Raw genomic sequence first — 19724 nt, 5'->3', positions numbered from 1 at the left:
TTTATTCAGTGTTTTTACCAGCTATATTCACCTGGTCTGTTTCTTTTGGAGAGGAGGAGACCTCTGCGGATAATTCGCCTCCCAATTTAAACCTTCTGAAGAATGAACACTGGAGGAATTTTTAATGGGAGAAGTTTCAACTGGTTGCAATCTGCCATCCTCTCCACTAGATGCCACTAAATACCCCTAAATCTTTTCCCCCAAATTTAAAATAATTTCCTCTCACATTATTTTTGTTCAGTTTCACAAATCAAAGCAAACATCATACTTGCAGGCTGTGCACAAGCATGGGAAAGCCCAGCATCATTCTCTGCTACTTCAAAGCTGCTGCAGTGACAAATATAAAAAGAAAGGTCAGAGGCCACAGTGCTGTACAGCTTCATGCTGCTATCACCAGCTAAAGCTCTTTATTTGTTTTAAAAGACATTACGGAGACATTCTGAAACATGGGAAACTACTGAAGCATTTTGTTGGTTCTTTTTATACATGGAAATATCACCAGGTTGTGTGAATCTTTAAGGCACAAGATAAATTAAGAAGACGGAGAAAACAAACCGCCTTTCAGAGGACAAAGTCCACCACAGAGGGATAGCTCTCGAATCCATTGGCTTACACACAAATCTTTTGATTCTTACAAAATAAAACACGGAACAAGACAAAGAGGGCGAAAGCTGCAAAACACAAATAAAAAAAAACATTAAAAGACAGAAAATGCAGAACGCCACAGTTAACATACATATGTGTAAAATACTTTCTTGATATGCACACAACAAGGCAAAAGTCTGTGTTTTGAAGGTCAAGGGTCACATTTGCCTCCCTTGTATCAACACAACATCGCTGCTCTTTGGCTTTGAAGGGCCACATGGATAACATACGCATTCATGTGTGTTTGATAGCAAGAATGATGTATTTGTTACTGATATAAATCCCTTCCGAGCAAGTGCTGTAAAGTCAAAGCAGTGTTAAATATGATGTGCGTGAAAAAATTGTATGTACACAAAACAAAACAAATGTCATTTTCAACAAGAGTGTGTGTCTCGATTTAGACTATGCATAGTTTGTTCATATGAGACACAACATGTTGAAAATGACACTTCATGACACGTTAAGACCAATGTTGATTTATTAACAAAATGTCAACAACTTAGAATGATTGCAGCGGAAATTATCGGCATATCAACCTCAGTGAAACGGTGACAAACACCCTGCAGTGAACGCCACAACAAAACCAACAACAAAGCCCATTTAATCCAAATGTCTAAGTTTTGTAAATGTTAAATTTTCTTAGTTTTTAAAGCCACTATTTGTAGATTTTTTTTTTTCTGAATAAATCATCTTTCAAATTACTTATAAGTTTTTGTTTGTAGAAATTGGAGCAGTCCTTGTGGTGCTTTCAGATAATTTATCTCAGTGATTGTGCGGGTGAGTAAACCGATAATTCTTATGTAATAATGGTAAATACTAGTCGGCCAAATAAAGACTGGATACAAAAATAACTCGTGGTGAATTCAACATTTCCACACACTTTCTTTTTTCTTTTCTTTTTACAAATACTGTCCTCACTCGCTCAATTTATTCCTGTTTTTTAGTTTGTTTAAAATAAAAAGATTGGTTATAAAGGCAAACTGAAAGACTTTTAATATGAAAACTTTCCAGGAAGTGATGAGTTTTCTTGAGTTGCTTAACATTGCTCGAGATAAACTACACAAAACTTCAAAGCATCAGAGAGGTGAGGATATGTCGGCTATTAATGTGAAAATATACATTATTAACCAAATTTTTCGACATGACAGATAAACAAGGAGGAAGTTTGTGTTACCTTGGGAACAGGGGAAGTTAAACATAAATGCATGGTCCAAATAAAGGTCTTGTTCTGTCTGCCAATGAATTAAATAATATGAATTAATTTGAGAATTTAAAGTATAGTTGTCACAGTGCCTTTTTTTTTTTGTTTTACCACTGGAGGGCGCCAGTGCAGACACTTCTATTCATAGTGGCTTTAGAATGAAGAAAACGTATGTGATAAATTAATCACTTCATTTTTAAATACAGTTCATGTTGATGCATTATTCAACTTGGAGAAATACTTTAACATTTTAGCAAACATACTAGTTTCCTTTTCCAAGAAACAGCTGGATGAGTAGATCAATGACACTGTTTAACATAAAGCCAGCAGCAACAAGTTAGCTTAGCTGAGCATACAGACTGTAAACAGGTGGAAACAGCTAGCTTTGCTTGGTCTGAAAGTAAAAAAAAATCTGTGTACCTGCACCTCTGAAGCTTACTGATTTATATGTTAAACTATTGTTTTGTTTGGATTTAAGCAAATAAAATATAATGTACCAATAGTGAGCTTTAGAGGCTAGCTGTTTCCCTGTTTCAAGTCTTTGTGCTAAGCTAAGCTAACCAACTCCTGCCTGTAATGTCATATATAACTAACAGACATAAGAGTGTTATCTTCTCATCTAACACTCTCTATAAGAATGTTAATGCCAAAATGCCAAATTATTCCTTTAAAAACTGTTAAATTTAAGATAAGAATTACTCACTAAAACAGACTTTTTTTTCTCTTAGAGGAATTTAGGCAATGTTTAAATTGCACCTAAGCATAAAAATGTTCCCCAAACACACAGATGTGCAAATATTCACTTTAAAAAACAAACAGGTCACACCTAACAATGGCATTATTTCAGTGTAACAACAGGTATATTAACAGATGGAAAAGAACTAAAAGAGCTCATATTTGCATCACATTCGTGCCGGAGACTGAAATTTGGAATTTCCTTTTTTCAAAATCAGTCAAAAGTGATTTTTTTTCTTATCGTACTTAACACAGTCTTTGGGTACAAATGGGTTGGCACAATATTTTTGTACCTACAGTTCTTTTCACATGGTTAATACACAAATTCTTATAGTGGAATAAAGCCAAGGTAAAGCTGTGTTACCAAAACCCAAAAGGGCAAAAAAATTAAATACTTCTGTTCTCTTTGGTGGCGTCTTTCCCTGCGACTGCCCGCCTGCTCTGCTTCAGAAACTTTGTCCAGAATGTTTTTCATTGAAAAAAAAAAAAAAAGTAATCAAATAACATAAAAACAATTATTTGGCCAAATAAGAGACGCCCCTCTCTTATCTCTAGAACACAGCGTCTGTTTTGTCCAGCATCTTCACGTTTATATTTACAAACTTGTACATTGTCTTTCTTTATCAAACTGCTGCAACAGCAAAAAAAATAGATTGTCTTCCTCTACAGCTGTTATAGTTTCTCCTATAATTATGGAATATAGATTTCCACAGCAGTACATTGTATAATATATAGTATTCTACTTGTTGTATACTCCCTTTAGTCTATCAGCCTTTCACTTCTTAAAGGGGAGGTTTGCCTTGCGACTGATATGATTAAATGAATGTCAAAAGCTGCTTCTCTGTTTCTTTTGATACACTTACAAGTAATGATAAAAAACAACAACAACAAAAAGCCGTACTGTCGACTTAAGTGGAAGTGTGGCGATATGATGGTAGTGATGATAATAATTATGATGATGATGATGGTTTCTCTCGTTGCCGTTTAGAGTTGGTGAGGCTTCGACAGGCCGTCTTCACTCAGCTCAAACCTGCAGGAGGAGAGAGAGGCTTTTATTTTGGAAACTCGTAGTTTCGTCCATTTCCTAAATCAGGCTCTAACATCAGTGTTTTATTGGCGTCATCAAACTCATCCCCCAAAGCAATGTTTTATTAATTAAAATAACAGAATTATCAACGAATACATTTGAGGAAGCAACTCTCACGGCAAAAATACTGCGAAAGTTGCCATGGAGCTGCAGATGAGTTTACATGATGTCAAAGGCGCAACAATTAATCAACTAGTTGTAAACTATTTAATCAAACAGAAAGAAAAGAAAAAGCCGAAATTCTCTAAGTCCAGCTTCATAAATTACAGTAAACTAAGTTATTTCCGCTTGGGACAAAACAAGACACCTGATGATGTCATATAAGGCTTTGTGAAACACTCATCGACATTTCTACCATTTTCTGACGTTTTGTAGACCAAACAACTAATCAATTAATCGAGAAAATAATTAACAAATTAATTTAATGAAAATAGTCCTTAGTTGCAGCCCAACATGACGCATGTCCAGCAATTCAGAGTCAGAGTCAGTCTCCTCTTAACCCTTTGAAATCTGAAGTGCCATCACTTTTCTTGTGCTGCTTTCAGACGCCTTTTGCAAGTATTTACACCTTTGAACCCTGAGCAAATTGATGCAATTTCTTTCAAAAATATGGGGGAAAAAAGGCAATGAGCAACTTGGAAGGAAATGTCCCCAAGATTGCAAAAAATAATTGTTTTCATTAAAAAAAAAAACAAAAAAAAAAACAAAAAAAAAACCCTCAGGAAAAATAAAAAGCATTAGAAGGCTTTTTCACTGAAGCAGCTGAACTCAAAAATCAAAACATTTTTCAGGCTTGAAGATTCATTCTATACATGAAATAGCACTTCATGGAGATTGCTAAGTGTGTAAATACGTGACCTAGATTTTAAGTCATCTGATATCAAAATTTAGGCTACATTAATATTAGAACTGCCGGCAAGAACATTTTGTTGCACCCAACATTTTTCCGCAAACATTTTGATATCAAAATATTTAATGTAATTTTGAACCAAAGGGTCACACAGAGGCATTAGTTTCCTTTGTCGAGCAGTTCAGCAGTGACTGTTTCGAACCCAGACAGAAATTGAAGCTTTTAGGATTATCAGTTCTGCAGTCCTGATAACAAAGACACACTTCTCCTTAAAGGGGGTCTTTTCACCCTCCCACAAAAGAGGGATTTTCCATAATAGCTTTGTGTGAGCTGATTCATTTGGTTGTTGTGTTCAGACGCTTGTACATTAAATGAGAAGTAGAAGATCAAAGACTAACCATTGTGTCCAGCCCTTACTGATGTCCTCATGGGTCAACTCCACCAGTACCTGATGAGAAAAGGCAACAGAAATAATGACTACCTTTAAATGACTGCATACATCTGAAATATTAAATTACAGTATCTTTTCACGACCAAACTAACCAACTATACTCGACGATAGTTTTTAAATGAACTGTTTTTAAATGATCATCAGAAGTCACAAATTCAAATCCTAAGCCCAGTTAAGGTCCGTACCTTTCCCAGAAGGCCTTTGTGTTTGGAGAGCAGACCTCCACTGTTCTTCACTGCGACATCCAGAGTCCGCCTGTGGAGCTCCACGAGGGAAACACTGAACTCAAACCTGAGCAGGCAGAGACAAGAAGAGCACACATCACATTTACAACTCAACCACTGGAACAAAACTGTGTTTAACAATAAAGTTATTTAACGATACAACTGAAAGCAGAACAGAGGGACTCACGTCTGATCGTAAATTGGATTGAGGGTTTTCTTGAACGTGTGAGTTTTCCTCCTGCCCGACCTCCGTTTGTCAGGAAGCAGGTAGAGGCGAACGTAAGGATCTGAGCCGTGATCTGTGAATGCTATCAGGTTTCTGCGGAGGTGAACAAATGCATATGATATGAGAACATTCACCTAGTAAAGAGGATTTTTGGAAGAAAAAAATTTGTCTGTACCTGCAGGCATGCACGACCACGATGAGTTTGTTCCTCTGGGAGCTGTGTCTGACTGTCAGCTGGATCTCACCTAGCGGGAAATAACTGGGGCCTGAACCACTACGGAGAGAGGGAGGAGAAGTAAACCCATCAAAACCAGCACCTAATGTTCAAGCCGGTTTTTTTATTGTGGTGTGAAAGCTGAGGATCAGTAAGGTAAAAGTTTCAGATCGGTAGAAATGTCCTCTCAAAGAATAAGTCTGGCAATATTCTATATTTTTACCTAATCCAATAACAAATGCATCTACTAACAAGTATTGTGTGTAATAAAGTCTGATGTATCTTCTTCCTTTGTGCCATATTTTGACTTAATCCCACATGCAGTGTCGTGTTGCCCCAAATACTTACTTGACCATCAAATGTAGATTAATCTGCCACTGAAAATAGTCCCTGACAAATGCACTATTTCCTCCCATTTGTTTGATAAAAACTACAGTGAGAAGCTGTTTCAGGAAGTTACTTAGCCATTTTTTAATGAATAAAGAATATATGTGATTTTTATTTTTTTTCCCCCCTCAGTTTTAAATCTTCAGTAGGAACCAGTGGGCTTTGAGCTAAGCTTCACAGACCGGGGAGAAAAGTCATGTTTTGGACTTTTAATGGGATTAAATTAAAATATTTTAAATTTATTTTAAATATTTTAATATTTTATTGTATCTTTTTGTGTGTGTTCATCACAGACAAAATCAAACATTGAAATTTCAACATTTTTCAGGCAAATGGCACCACTCTATGCTCAAGGTAGAGTGTGGGATGAAAAGCATGACCATTGCATTCTTATTTTATTTTTTAACTTCCAGTAGGATCACAGAGAAAAGTCATTTAACTCTGCAGTGAAATTAGCACCTATATAACTTCACCCCTAGTGTCAGTGCTGAAATGGTAAGAGATGCCTGTCCTGGAGGTCAGCATATGTAGAGGTTCAATTTTAATTTACTTGAACTTGAACTTTAATTACTTTTTGCCAAAATAATTGTAGTGTCATAGAGTTATGTTGCTTTCACAGACTCAATGATCAGGTAGCATAAAGTCAAATGATGTTCCTGTGGTTTCGTGCTGTTAATATTTGCACCCTTTGGACAGAATTCGGCGGCTAAACCTTTGATTTGAATTACTGTGTTAGTTGGATTGACAGACAGATTGATTTATGATTGTCTGATACATACTTCTGCAGCTGCTGAAGTCTCTGCTGCAGCTCCTGAGCAGCGTAGGGGTTGGAGATATCTGAGGCGATGCTGGGTGTTGGTTCCTTGCCTCCAGCAAGGTACTGCTGGGAACCAGAGATGGCCAGGTTGGAGGTGCTCCTCCCAGTCTCCGCCAGGCCCTGACTTCCTCCTCTTCCACTGCCCTGCCCCAAGTCTGTGCTTCCAGGAGACCTAAAGGGGTCCTCCGCCTCCTTCCGTCGGTTCAGCAGGTCCTGGGCTGACACGGAAGTAGAGCGGGGGATGTCGGAGGTGGAGGAGGAGGGAGCTGCGGGGGAGCCAGAGGAGACGGAGGGCCGAGGGGTTTGGTTGCCGGAGCTGTTCTTGCGGACTTGCACGGATGATGGGGTGGAGTCTGAGGATGAGGAAGTGCTCTTATCCAAGCACAGCACCTGAAAAAAAGCACATGGAGAGAAAAAATTATTGTATGCTGAATTTTTTTTTTCCAAGACCCAACATTTTTCCGAAGTCAAGCAAGAAAAAAGTTTCATACATCAATAAAGTTCTGCTCCATTTGCAGCCTTCCAGTAAAAAGGACAATATGTGAAACCACACAGCCACTTTCCCGCCCAATTTGGGATTTTAAAAAGCTTCTAACAGCTTGGAGCGAAAGTGAGCTAAACCACTTCAGGCGACCACTGCCCACTGATCTAATGGCACCTTCACAAAGCACAAATTGTTTTCCGTAGCACTTAGAGAACATAATCTGCAGGTTGTCCTCTTACCCGCAGAGCCATCTTCATCTTGAGGGTGCAGCTCGGTCCGGAGTTCCTCAGGGGAAAGCGCTGGTTCAGCGTCATGTCCTCGGCCTCCAGCAGGCGACTCAGAGGCAGCGTTAACGTCCCCAGTGAACACTCGTGTTTCTCATCCTTCACCTACAAGACACAGGGGGAACAAAAACATAAGCTGTCTGTCACAACTCATACATCCCAGATTTAACTGCTTACTATTGCAATGAAATGATCTGCTGACAAAAGACACCTCCGTACCTCAACCTCCAACTCTTGACATTTGGGGTTATGGATGAGGAAGGTGAAGGATTCCTCCCACACAGGTTCATTAGTCTTATATCTTGTCTGGAAGAGGACACAACAGAGAGGAGTCAGAGGATAAAAAATAAATAAAGGGAACCCGAATCACATTACAGCCAAGTACAAAACTGCTAATTTCTAAACAACTGAAGTTACTTTAGGGGACCAAAGTCGTGTAAAAACTGCTCTGTGTCTGAAAACAACAAAACATATGCAGATCCAGCAAATTGCAAAATTTGTTGTCTGACAAGTGTTCAGTGGCAACAGACTTACAGTACAACTTTTAAGCTCTAAGATGGTGGGTGCCATTATTTGACAACATAATAACCAACTTTTGCAGTCAAAGTGTCTTTTTTTTCCCCCAAAAGGGTTTTTTTGGGGAGTTTTTCCTTATCTGCTGTGAGGGACCAAGGACAGGGGGATGTTGTATGCAGTGAAGCCCTGTGAGGCAAACTGTGATTTGTGATACTGGGCTTTATAAATAAAATTGGATTGAACTGAATTAAAAATTTCAACAACCTGTTTAATAGCAACCAACCTGATTTACACTCAGACAAACTGAGCTAACATATCACCTGCAAGTATAGATGAGCATTTCGGGATTAGCTTAGCCTATTTGAACAATATCAACATGTGTCTGTGTGCTAGGTTCACAACGTGGTAAGCCTTGCTTAGCATGAAGACTAGAAGCTAGCCTGACTTGTTGCAGTTAAATTTTGCACTACTTGTGCTATGTCCACTTCACACATGTATATATGTATGTACAGTAAATCTAATAATCTAACTACCTAGAATACTAGATTTACTACCTAAAAGCCTTGTCTATAAGGTTTTCTAAAGATCATGGATTAACACATTTTAGCTTTTTGTTGAATTCATACACAAACTGAAGTTTACAAATGGAAAACTGTGGTTTTATTCCACAAATTATTGGTGGTAATTAGTGAATTTGTAAAGATTTGTCGCCTAATTTTGAACTTTGGACCAATCCAGTAGTGTTTCCCCCTGTTTCTAGTCTTTATGCTAAGCTAAGCTAGCAACATCTTGACTCCTGCTTTGTACTTAATGCACAGACTAAAGATGCATATCCATCCTCTCATCTCATCCTTAGAACAAAAGCAGATAACTAAATTAATTAGTTAGTTAGTTATTTCAGAGTTACATTGGCTATAGTTTAAATGCTTTTTTTAAATAGGAGGATACAGGAAATTCATATCACTGAATAAATTGATGGTGGTGGGTATGAATGTGGATCACGCCTTGGTCTCACCTTGCTCTCGTAGGACTTGTGTCCCACTGTGAACTGGACAAACGGACTGGGATCGCTGGTCACTTTTTTGCCAGACTGCCGGGGAGAAAAACACAGGTTTTACAAACAAGACAGAGCCATGCTAGCATTTATGACATTTTGGAATTTTACTTTGAGAATTTCTTTTTTTAACTACATAAAAACATTCAAAATTATTTGACAACTATTTCTTTAGAGTTCAATTAGCCGGATGTCTTTAAAAAGATGCAGTGATGAAGAAAATGAAGCCTCGCTTTGGTAATCTGCTCTAAGGTGAATGAGTTACAGCATCTTTTTAAAGTAAAGTAATCCGACTAAACTTGTATTAGTCACTAACCAAACATCTAAAATATTAATTTCACTGTTAAATGTTTTTACAACATGGCTGTCAACAATAAATTAAGCCATACTGTACGTTGTGAGCACTAATAATTTGCATTTTGAGCTAATACACTTGTCACATTTTAGCACCTGATGGCAAAATGTGAAACTTTTTTTATGGAGGAAGGAATTAAGAATGCAAAAGCCTCTCTAGCCCCAAACCAATAAGTCTGGAAAGCACACCAGATCAGTTTAAAAGACAGGATTAATTCAAAGTTTCAGAATCAAAAGTATGAGTGTAAATGTACTTTAGACAACAATGTTGTTATTTACAACACACATTGTCAGACACAGCACACAGTTTTAGTAAACAAACATGATTAGTGGAGTTTGTTAATGATTACAGAACAGCAGTCAGTAAGTAAGTTCAGTTCCAGTGACTGACATCAGCCAGAAAGCTGCTTTGAATGCTGCAGCAGCGCCCCCTGGTGAGCACAATGCCCAGTGAGCATTAACTCTGCTCAAATCCACAAAGTTTCTCCCAACAACATATTTCAAGATGTAAACTTGTAACAGAAGAGCTGTTTGCTCTTTAATAAGAAAGTTTATCTATACTTTCTAACGTAAATAGTCTTCAAGTCATACCAACCAATTACAAATATGTTATTTTGGTCAAAAGTTACATCTTTACTCATATATTTAATCAGTTTTGGGACCTTTATGTGTAAAGTGTATAAAGTACACTTAAAAAAGAACTGTATAAACAGGTACAAGGACGTCTATGACTTAATATGTACTTACTTCAAACTACAATGTACACTATTTGGCCAAGGATGTGGAGACACTTTTGTGCACCATTAAAGGAAACCTTGCTGCTATAGCATGCGATGCTATTCTATACAACAGTGTGCTAACAAATTTGTGTTTTGTCTCTTTCCTGTTTCAACGTGACAATGTCCCTGTGCAACAAAGCCAGCTCCTTTAAGGAAATGGTTTTCCCAGTTTGGTGTGGAAACACTTGGCTGGTCTGCACTGAGCCCTGACCTCAACCCCACCAAACACCTTTAGGATGAACTGGAAGCCAGATCTTATCATCTAACATCAGTGCTAGACCTTACTAGTGCTTTTGTGGCTGAATGGGAGTAAATCCCTGCAGCCAGGTTCAACATGTGTTGAAAAGACTGAAACCAGAAGAGTGATTGCTGTTGTATGTTAGTAGCCATGTTTATGGAATCACATTTGGGTGTAATATTTGGGTGTCCACAGACTTTTGGCCATACAGTGCAAGTATGAGCTGAATATGTGAGTCTATGAGCCTGTGTGAACACATGTCACTGTTGTCCTCTGTGTCCCTCCTTGGTGTCTGAGCGATAATGGGTGTGCTTCGTTACAGTGTCGTTACCTTGATGGCCTTACTGATCGAGGCCTTCTTCAGCCCCGCTTGGTTGAACTCTAACGGATTGCGCTTTGATTTTTCCCCAAGGACAAGGCAGGAGAGAGCAAACAACACACACACACACACACAAACACGCACACACACACACCAGCAGGTTATTAGGGAAAAGAGGGGCATGCAGGGAGGAGGATGAGGAGAAGGACAGAGCACATCAGGACCGCCAGCATCACCAATCGGGACATGATGAGACAGACAGAGAGACAACAAGGATGATCACATGGTTAATGTCATTCCCCAATCAAACCTGGACATGAGGTTAAAACAAGAGTCCAGCCAATACTGGATTTATGAGGCCGATATTGAGTTTTAAAAAAAACCAAAAAAAAAAAAAAAAACACTCAACCACAGCATGGGATGGGAGTCATTGATGGAGAGAGAGCAAATGAAGATCAAATTGAAAGGATCATTCTGATGATAAGAGACGCAGCAACGATTTTATGTTATGCTGATAATGGGTGACATTTATACATTTATACTGGTATGAAATCCATTGATAATACCATGTAGTATGTCACAGAGTTTTACAGACTGCAAAGAATCAAACAAAAGTCATAAACAAAAATCATCTCTGGTGTCAGACTCTGTGACACCGTGGTCACACTTGTATTTTCATCTTCACTGTCCGATCACACTGGGACACATAACACAGTTACAGTATGTATGCTGAGTCAGTGTGTGTCAGAATTAATGAAAAGACAAGTGTGACCACTGGGTGTTTGTTTATAAAAAAAAAAAAAAAAAAAAAAAACCAACAACAGCAAAATGACACATTATATATCTGACTGGACAGTCTGATATTATTGAAATGTGAAAATGGAGTTGAATTAAACTTGTTTTTAATGAAACAATACAGAGCTTCATATTTCTTCCCTCAAGCTCAGCTTTAATTCATCATGGAAGAATGCTGGATCAGTGACGGAATCAGAGGTTAAGATTTTTAAGTAATACACAGACTGACGTAAAATAATTTCCTATCAGAACAGTCTGTGCATTCCTTTCAAAATAATAAAATAAAACTGCTTTAGTTTTTCATGGCGCAGTAACCATGTGCTGCCCCCTGGTGGAGTGAACCGCCACACAGGAGACTGATGGGAAAACCTGTTGACACACAATGGGTTTATACAGAAAGGATGGAGGGAAAGCAATCCACAGAGAATTCACCCTCCCTGCTCAAAGTCTCTCAAACTTATCAAAATGCACTCCTTCCTCTCAAATAAAGTGTTACATAAAACTGACCTCTGACAGCGACATAAAGTACAAACAGTTCCTAAAGACTGTTTTAAGTTGCCTGAGAGGTGCCAGTGGTTGAGAGCATCTGGGGCTTTCTCAATATGTTTGTGAACTGCTTATTCAAGGTCTTGTGAATTTTAGAAAACTGTGAGAAATATTCATCAACAACAGTTTTTATATGATGAAAAAACTGTCTCTAAATTTCTTTATATTATTGTGAATTAAAAAAGAGTAATTAAAACTTCGACAATATCTCAATATTTTTGTTGACAAATAGAGATTTGACTTTTTTGTCTGTTTTATTTGAAAATGTAATGTATTAAAGCTCTTTGCCGGAGATGATTTCAAACAGTCAAATTTAGCCTTACTAAAACTGGACTAAAATGTTTGAAGACTTTTGTCAGCTAAAACATTGACTAAGTTTACTTGCACAAAATATTCCGATTTTTGCCCTTATTCCGGAAAAGACAATATTCCTACTAAACTGTTTACATGTCAAATGAAAATGAATATCCCATTAATATTCCTGTTTACTTGCAACTATGCATGCTCTGATTAATGTGCCCTAATATGTCATTTATCACATCAAAATACAGAGAAGTAGAACAGCTGGAGCCACTTATGTTTTTTTTTCTTTCTTTGCATCAAAATAGGATTTATTATCAGAGTTTCAGCCTCCCTCTTCCATTCCTTAAATCACCAACTTCAAAAGGTTGCCCATTTCCATAAACCTGTCAATATCCAAGTCTTATAGAATGTTTACAAGTAGGTGTGTTTCTCCTTCTGACCACAAATGTAGGCTTTTCTTCTGGGCATGCATCTGTACCAGCCTTGCAAACTCCTGGCTAGTTGTTTTGTGTACAATGCATGCATAACAACACACAGAGCTGACTGTAATCAGGCAAGAGGCTCTGTGTTGCAAATGGCAGTAAAAACCCCAAATATCCCAATATTTGGGATAGGCCTTATTCGGAATATCCAAATCGAATATGCTGTTTATATGACCCATATTAAGTTCAGAATACTGTCATATTCTGAATAATAGTGGAATATTAGTGTGCATGTAAACGTAGTCAGTGATGCCTAAAATGCCTTTCCGTCACCTGAAACATTGTTAAAATAAGAAGGATGAAGTTGAGCAAACATGTCTAACACTCACACAGATCTCAGGAATCAAGACTACTTTAAGATGAGTACATCAAAATTCTTATCTAGTATTTTTTGTTTTGTCAATGAGACACCTATAGAACATAAAGTAAGAGCTGCACCTCTAGAAAAGCAAAGATAGAGCAGTATTGATTGTTTTATCCTTTTGTAAACTTTTGCTCTGTTAAAATTCAATCTGTGCTGGCAGTGAGGCAGAAAAACATCAACACAACTTTTTTTTTTCCCAAGGAGAAAATGAGTGCCATCGATACAGAGAATGAGCTCTGGCGAGGCTCATCTTATTAGAAGCACAGCCAGCGCCTCCGCCTTCCAGAAAATAACCCAACTGATGAAACTAGATTAGTGGAAACAATGTACAATGTGTCAACTAATTCTGTGAGATCAATAATTCTTTATGAGGGAAAATAACAGAGGAAGGACGCTTTTGATCGCCCTAAAACATTAAACCCTCGATGTTGTTTGCTTATTTTCTGGTCACATTTTTCTATCACATTCCTCAGCTTTTTGGAATCAGTCTAACTTTAACAAATAACACTCATAACAAGTAATGATATTATGGAACTCATGCACTAGTCGGGATTCATGCTCATCAGGCAAACAGTTCTCTGCAAACACAAGCAAACGTAACAGCAAAGGAACATGACCTCGGGCTGAGGCAATCACACCTTGGCACTGGCCAAACTACTCTAGGATGCAGAAAACAGCCAGTGGACTCACAAATAAGGTCCTATAGAGAGAGGCAGTGTTCTCGCAAAACACAAGGCCCGCCGCTCGCCTCTCTTTTAAGTAGCCAGAGCCCAAGTTCCCCTCGAAGACGCTCTTCAGAGGGGGAGGATGTGAGGTGGAGAGAAGAAGCAGAGAAGAAGAAGAAAAGGCTGAAAAGAGGAAGGTGAGGCCTGCACTACAGAGTTCAAACACTTACATATAAACTTATCTATACTAAGAAATACTAGAGTAGACAAGATAGACTTTAAAGTGCTGTGACAGTTCAGTTACCACAAACAAATGAGACCACTGCTGAGTAAATGCATACATAAAGTAGCACCCAGAGTTCGTGCCAAAGCAGGAAGAGGATGCCGTTTTTATAATACAAGTAGATCCATTTGTAACACTAATAGATCTTAAGAGTCAAATCAATTTCTACAAGATCACCCAGGCATAATGCACAAAATGACTGTAAAACAAATTACTTAATTACTTTTTCAGAAGCAATGCAAAATGTATTGTTATATTATCAAGATTTAAACCACTCGATTCAAATAAAAGCCTCATGAACTGTATCAGAATATTATTTTTGTGCCATGTGCAGAGTCAGTCAGCTTAACAAGACTGCAATGCTCCTGATGGACAATAAACAAAAGCTCAAGAGCTTCTCTGATGCATGTTCCCAGAGTAACTTTCAGTCCTATGGACAGGCACTTCTATTCTTAGTTGCACTTACACTGTGACTTACAGAACTGATTCAACTGCTGCACTAATTGTGACACAAACTAACTCTGACAGCAGTTTAATCTGCTTCCCGACTTTTTTGTATCCATGTAAATGTTCATTTTGGTGTATTAAACAGATTGAAATGGAAATTTAAAAAGGCGCAATACTTGAGATGAGAAAAACACATGGACACAAATAATAATAATGATAATAACAACATATTGCCTTTCTGTCATGGATTTAGCACAGTTACAACAGATTTCCTTTTATTTAATTATTGCAAATTTATCGTATCTTATCTTATCTTATCTTATCTTATCCCTCCTTATCTTATCTTATCTTATCTTATCTTATTAGTTAAAGTCCTCTCTCTACTGCAAATTTAGGATGAGATGCAGTGAAGAACAGAAAAGAAGTTCAGAAAAGAAAATAAGTGATGGACAGAGGTGACCAGACTGTATGAAGTGTAACCAACAAGCAAAAACCTGACTGGAAAATACACAATCCAAATCATGTTTGTTACATACTACCTGGAGCAACGGACAGGTGGGAAATCAAGAAAAACTCTTCTTAAAGGCATGAAAGTATTTGACCATACAGCAACAAAAGCAAAAACACTACAGCTCCAGTTTATGTAAGAAAAATAAAAACAATAGTTGGGATGATAAAATAAAAAATCAGAGAAAATACATCAGTTTTACTAAATGTCTCATAAATCTGACTTTGAGTATTTCTTTTCTTATCAATCCCAAACTAAATTAAAAAGGAGTCGACAGGAGAGCTTACAAACATCAGCCTCCACATGCTTTCCTTAAATGAAGCATCTGTAAATGACCATTTTCTTCACCTGGGCTTAACAAATATCTGGAAATCATTACTGCAGGTGCACGGTGGGAAGTTCAACCAGACTGACTTACCGGCAGGTTTCTGGCTGAATCAAGGAAGACGACCAGCAGTGCAGACGACAGGCCATCATTGGCTTGACCACGATCAGCTTTGATGCTCATTAGTGCCTGTGAGGAGAGAAGAACTGATAAATAACTACTTGGTTTTTGGTAAAAGTGGTCCTGCGAGGCTTCACGTGAAGAATGTGGCACAAGGTTCAGGCGAGCTGGAGGTTAAATGTCCATCACAGGTTCCCCAGAGCCTAATATGACATCTTAATCATTTATATGAACTGCATAAGTTGAGCAGTTTCTTTAAGTAAAGCAATGGCTCTGTACCTGGTCCAACTTCTCAGGTGTGGGCAGCAGAGACAACCACTCCAGTTTGAGGTGCAGCTTCCCTGTAGCCACATCTTCCACCACAAACCACTGTAGATAAAGAAATGTCAGTTGTTAATATTAATGGCAGAATACTCAAGGGTTCTTCAGACATAGAAGATGCAATAGCTTTTTTTCTCTAATGATTGTTCATACATGACAGTCTGGGAAGAAAACAGCACATTACTGTCCATATCAGAATAAAAAAAACCATAACATTAGAACCCACAAATGTCTATTTACAATTTTAATTCAAACTTATTTGAGGTCTGTAGATCAAAATAGTCTAAATCTCTCCCTTCTTTCAATGAGATGAAGAACAATAGTGGTTCTGCTTTGATTTAATTAATTATGACAATACATGACTTTATTATAAAGGTACTTTATTTAACTTAATTATGACAGTAGCTATATTGTATATAATGTGAGCAATAAGGCAATCTATTTGTTTAATGGTATTTGGTCTGTACTGGTTGGTCATTTTAAAAAAAAAAGGAGAAAATAAATGTCACAAAATTAAATTTCTGAAGCTAGAAAAAAAATCATTAAAAAAAGAACTGGGTAGCTGGTGTGAGCATTAATATGCTGAACATGGGGGGGGGGGGGGGGGGAACAGGTATAACTTACCTGTATAACTTACAAAAACTTTAACTTTATCAACAGAACATCAAATAAACTTCGGCACCACCCACGGGTGATCTCTTGTATGTGCAGTGTAGAAGCACCACAGTAATTTCCTGCTTTATCTAAGTATTTGAGTCTAAAATGGAGCTGACTGCACTGAGAGGAGGAGGAGATGTACATTACCTCATCGACCTTCTGTTCCTTCTGGAGCTCGGCCACGTCGATCACCAGACTGAAAAACAAGTCACAAACAACACAAAAGTTTCACTGAGCAAGGCTGACTCATCGCGCTGCAGTTTGGCTGCAGTGTCACGACAGACTGTTTCTCACACGGCGGCTCAGTTAATGGGCTCTGGTGGAAATTAAAGTCAGATACACAGCACTGCACTCATTAAACACCACCGTGGATTCACCCATCACTTTCTGGGGCCCTGTCCTTCGATGGAAAACTACCATCTGGTAAATGGAGTGTAAAATCCTATTACATACAGTGTGGGCTGTTTATGACAAATATGATTTGTATAAGACGTGAGAGACAAAATATGCAAAGCAAAGAATGTACTAGTTAACCCATAAACTACCGAAACTTTGACACTGTTTACACTTAGTTTTAAGATGTGTCTTGGTGATCTGAACATAAGTGGAAAGCCGAGACACATCGCTTCTCACACGTGTGTCTATCATGTGTCTCCAGCGAGAACCTGTATTCAGATTTTGTTACTACCTACATCACTTACGCTAGATGGTCTATCCTTAATCATCCCTTAAAAAGTGCCTTAACTTATGTAAACTATTTAGACATTATAAGCAAAAGGAGACAGACATGTAATGTTTAACAATGGTCAGAAGACGTAGAGAGGTTTAGGTTCTGGCAATAAGGAGCAGTTTTGTTGTTTTATCAGAACCTGTACCTTCCCAGGAAGTCGTCTTTGTCAGTATCTTCATCAAACAGCTCAATCTCCACATTCTGTGCTGTATTTTCATAGATCAAGGCCTGAAAATACAAATAAACAAATTCATATGACCTTCACTCACATACACACACACTGCTGTTAAAGTGCTAGCACTTTATTCCACATGCACCAGACAGGAAGGTTCTTTGTTTGATGGGATCCATGTATGCTGTGTGTATCGTTGGATGCATGAGGCCAAACTAAAATTTAACTTATTCGATAATAGAAAAATATAAATAATAAAACATATATACTCAAATTTCCTTCCAAAAGAAACCGTCTGTCAAGAGCGTGTGGCTCACCTCGTATACTTCATTCCATTTCGGGTGGACGGTCTCGTGGATGACCTTGCTCTGGAAGAGCTGGGTCCCAACCTGGATGACTCCGTATGGGTCTGACTTGCCTTTGATGAGCCCTCCTAGGAACTTGTCTTTACCCAGCAGATCCTGGGCCTCGATAAAGTGGATCCTCAGGACACCCTGAGGAGACAGACGAGTAACAGAGAGTGCGAGATGAAGCTAGACCAGAAAAAGAGGGAGTAAAAGAGACACTGGGGATACAAACAGACCATCTCTGAACTCATTTGATATCTTATTTTTTAATATGTACAATAAAATTTGAACCCAAATATGTGTGGACCTGTGATAAAAGAGGACAAGTGGCACCCACATATGCCTCAAGGCTGAATCCAAAGGTCAACTCTGAGTGCTGTAAAAGATCTTTGGCAATTTGAAAGTTATTTAGCAGTAGAAAGCTAACCTGAAGGGAAATAATAAAAGCTTCACTTCTTGCTCATTAACAAGAGGATGAGAAGTTAATCTGAAACCTAAAGGACACTGGAAATTACATCAGTGAGCCACAAGACTTAAAAGCTCTATCATGGTGATGCAAATTAGTGGTTCCTCTGTTGATTAAAACTTAAGTCATGAGGGGTGTGAGAGTAAGTGGGGTCTTTCTAGTTAAGTTTCTCAAGCAGGCCCATGTATAATCAAAGACATGTGAGTTAGCTTTAAGCTAATTTGAACTGGAGCACCGTTGAGCAGGATGTAGAATAAAAAACAAAGCACAGAGTATTAATTTAAGACCTTTAAAGTGACAATGGGCAGTTGATGATGATTACAATGAGCAGCAGCTGACGTTCAGACATTAATGATCAAAGAAACGTTTGGGATTTGGGGACTTTTTTTTCAAACAAAACCACACTGTTATCAGTAAAAATAGTTAGTCATTTTAATAGTATAATGCAATAAATAATAATTTTCATTTTCGCTTTCACTTTCCAAAGATATAAATCTAGCCTGGCATCGCCAAACCAAATTGCAGATGCAAGTTAATCGGTAACCTCTCAGTTCATTTTCAATTTCCAAGGGGCATCAACAGCCTTAGACTAAAATGCCTCTGGACGTATTAGGATAGACCTACAATCAATCAAAGTAATGAAATGACATAGCGCTGAGTGGCAGACAAATAAACAGACCACAGTGTGTACAGAAGAGCTGTGATGGTGTAGCATCAATGTATATGTAAGCAAGTCACATCAGAATTTCAAAAATAGTACTTTAACACAAAGTTCAACATCAGCGGCAGCCATCTTGGTTGTTTTCGAAAATGCCTCAACAGTGCTCCTCTTTACTAAGCTACGTTTCTCGCCAACGTGCCACCGGTTCGAGGCTGCATGAGCCAAAAATGAAGTCATAATATATTCTGTGTCAAGTGTGAAGGCTACACTTGTTGTCAGTCATTGTTTCAATCTCGCCCCAAATTAGATAAACAGTTGTGATTGGAGGGTTGAAGTAAAACATGAGATTCGGCGAGCAAATTTGGCTAACAATACAGTGGTGGAAAAAAGTTTTCGGACACCCTTAAAATTTTACACAATCTCAAATATTATCATGAAATATTTGTGGAAAAATCTTTTTTGTGTTTCAAAAAGTGTGGCTGCATTAGACAGATACAAACAAATACAAATTATATTTTTTTGTTTATTGTTTACAAGAAAAACTAACAAAACTAAATTCTTGACAGTTTCAATATGTCAGTTCTCAACATTGTCGCTATCAAAGTCAACAAATAACAGAGAATATGTTCAAAACTGAACAAAAAATAAATAAACCATCACATCATCA

General features: G+C 38.0%; 1 protein-coding gene across 2 annotated transcripts in view; it reads right to left on the bottom strand.

The window, feature by feature from the left end:
* Positions 1–367: 367 nt before the first annotated feature.
* The window catches only part of esyt2a (extended synaptotagmin-like protein 2a), a 68836-nt gene continuing 49479 nt past the window's right edge, over positions 368–19724 (bottom strand). The window contains exons 10-24 of one of the 2 annotated variants that reach the window (XM_049598236.1): positions 17901–18077; positions 17557–17639; positions 16829–16877; positions 15983–16072; positions 15677–15772; positions 10878–10940; positions 9137–9211; positions 7825–7911; positions 7561–7710; positions 6800–7227; positions 5595–5693; positions 5381–5512; positions 5155–5260; positions 4917–4966; positions 368–3611 (exon numbers count right to left, since the gene is read on the bottom strand). In XM_049598236.1, the coding sequence (XP_049454193.1) occupies positions 3566–3611; positions 4917–4966; positions 5155–5260; positions 5381–5512; positions 5595–5693; positions 6800–7227; positions 7561–7710; positions 7825–7911; positions 9137–9211; positions 10878–10940; positions 15677–15772; positions 15983–16072; positions 16829–16877; positions 17557–17639; positions 17901–18077 (1731 nt within the window). In that variant the 3' untranslated portion in view covers positions 368–3565. The remainder of the gene's footprint in view (positions 3612–4916; positions 4967–5154; positions 5261–5380; positions 5513–5594; positions 5694–6799; positions 7228–7560; positions 7711–7824; positions 7912–9136; positions 9212–10877; positions 10941–15676; positions 15773–15982; positions 16073–16828; positions 16878–17556; positions 17640–17900; positions 18078–19724) is intronic. The other variant, XM_049598237.1, reaches the window with a different exon arrangement.

This window comes from Epinephelus fuscoguttatus, linkage group LG15 (genome assembly GCF_011397635.1).
Source record: "Epinephelus fuscoguttatus linkage group LG15, E.fuscoguttatus.final_Chr_v1".
NCBI classification, from domain to species: Eukaryota; Metazoa; Chordata; class Actinopteri; order Perciformes; family Serranidae; genus Epinephelus; species Epinephelus fuscoguttatus.
Note: the sequence above shows the minus strand (reverse complement) of the source record. Positions and strands in the feature narration are given on the sequence as shown.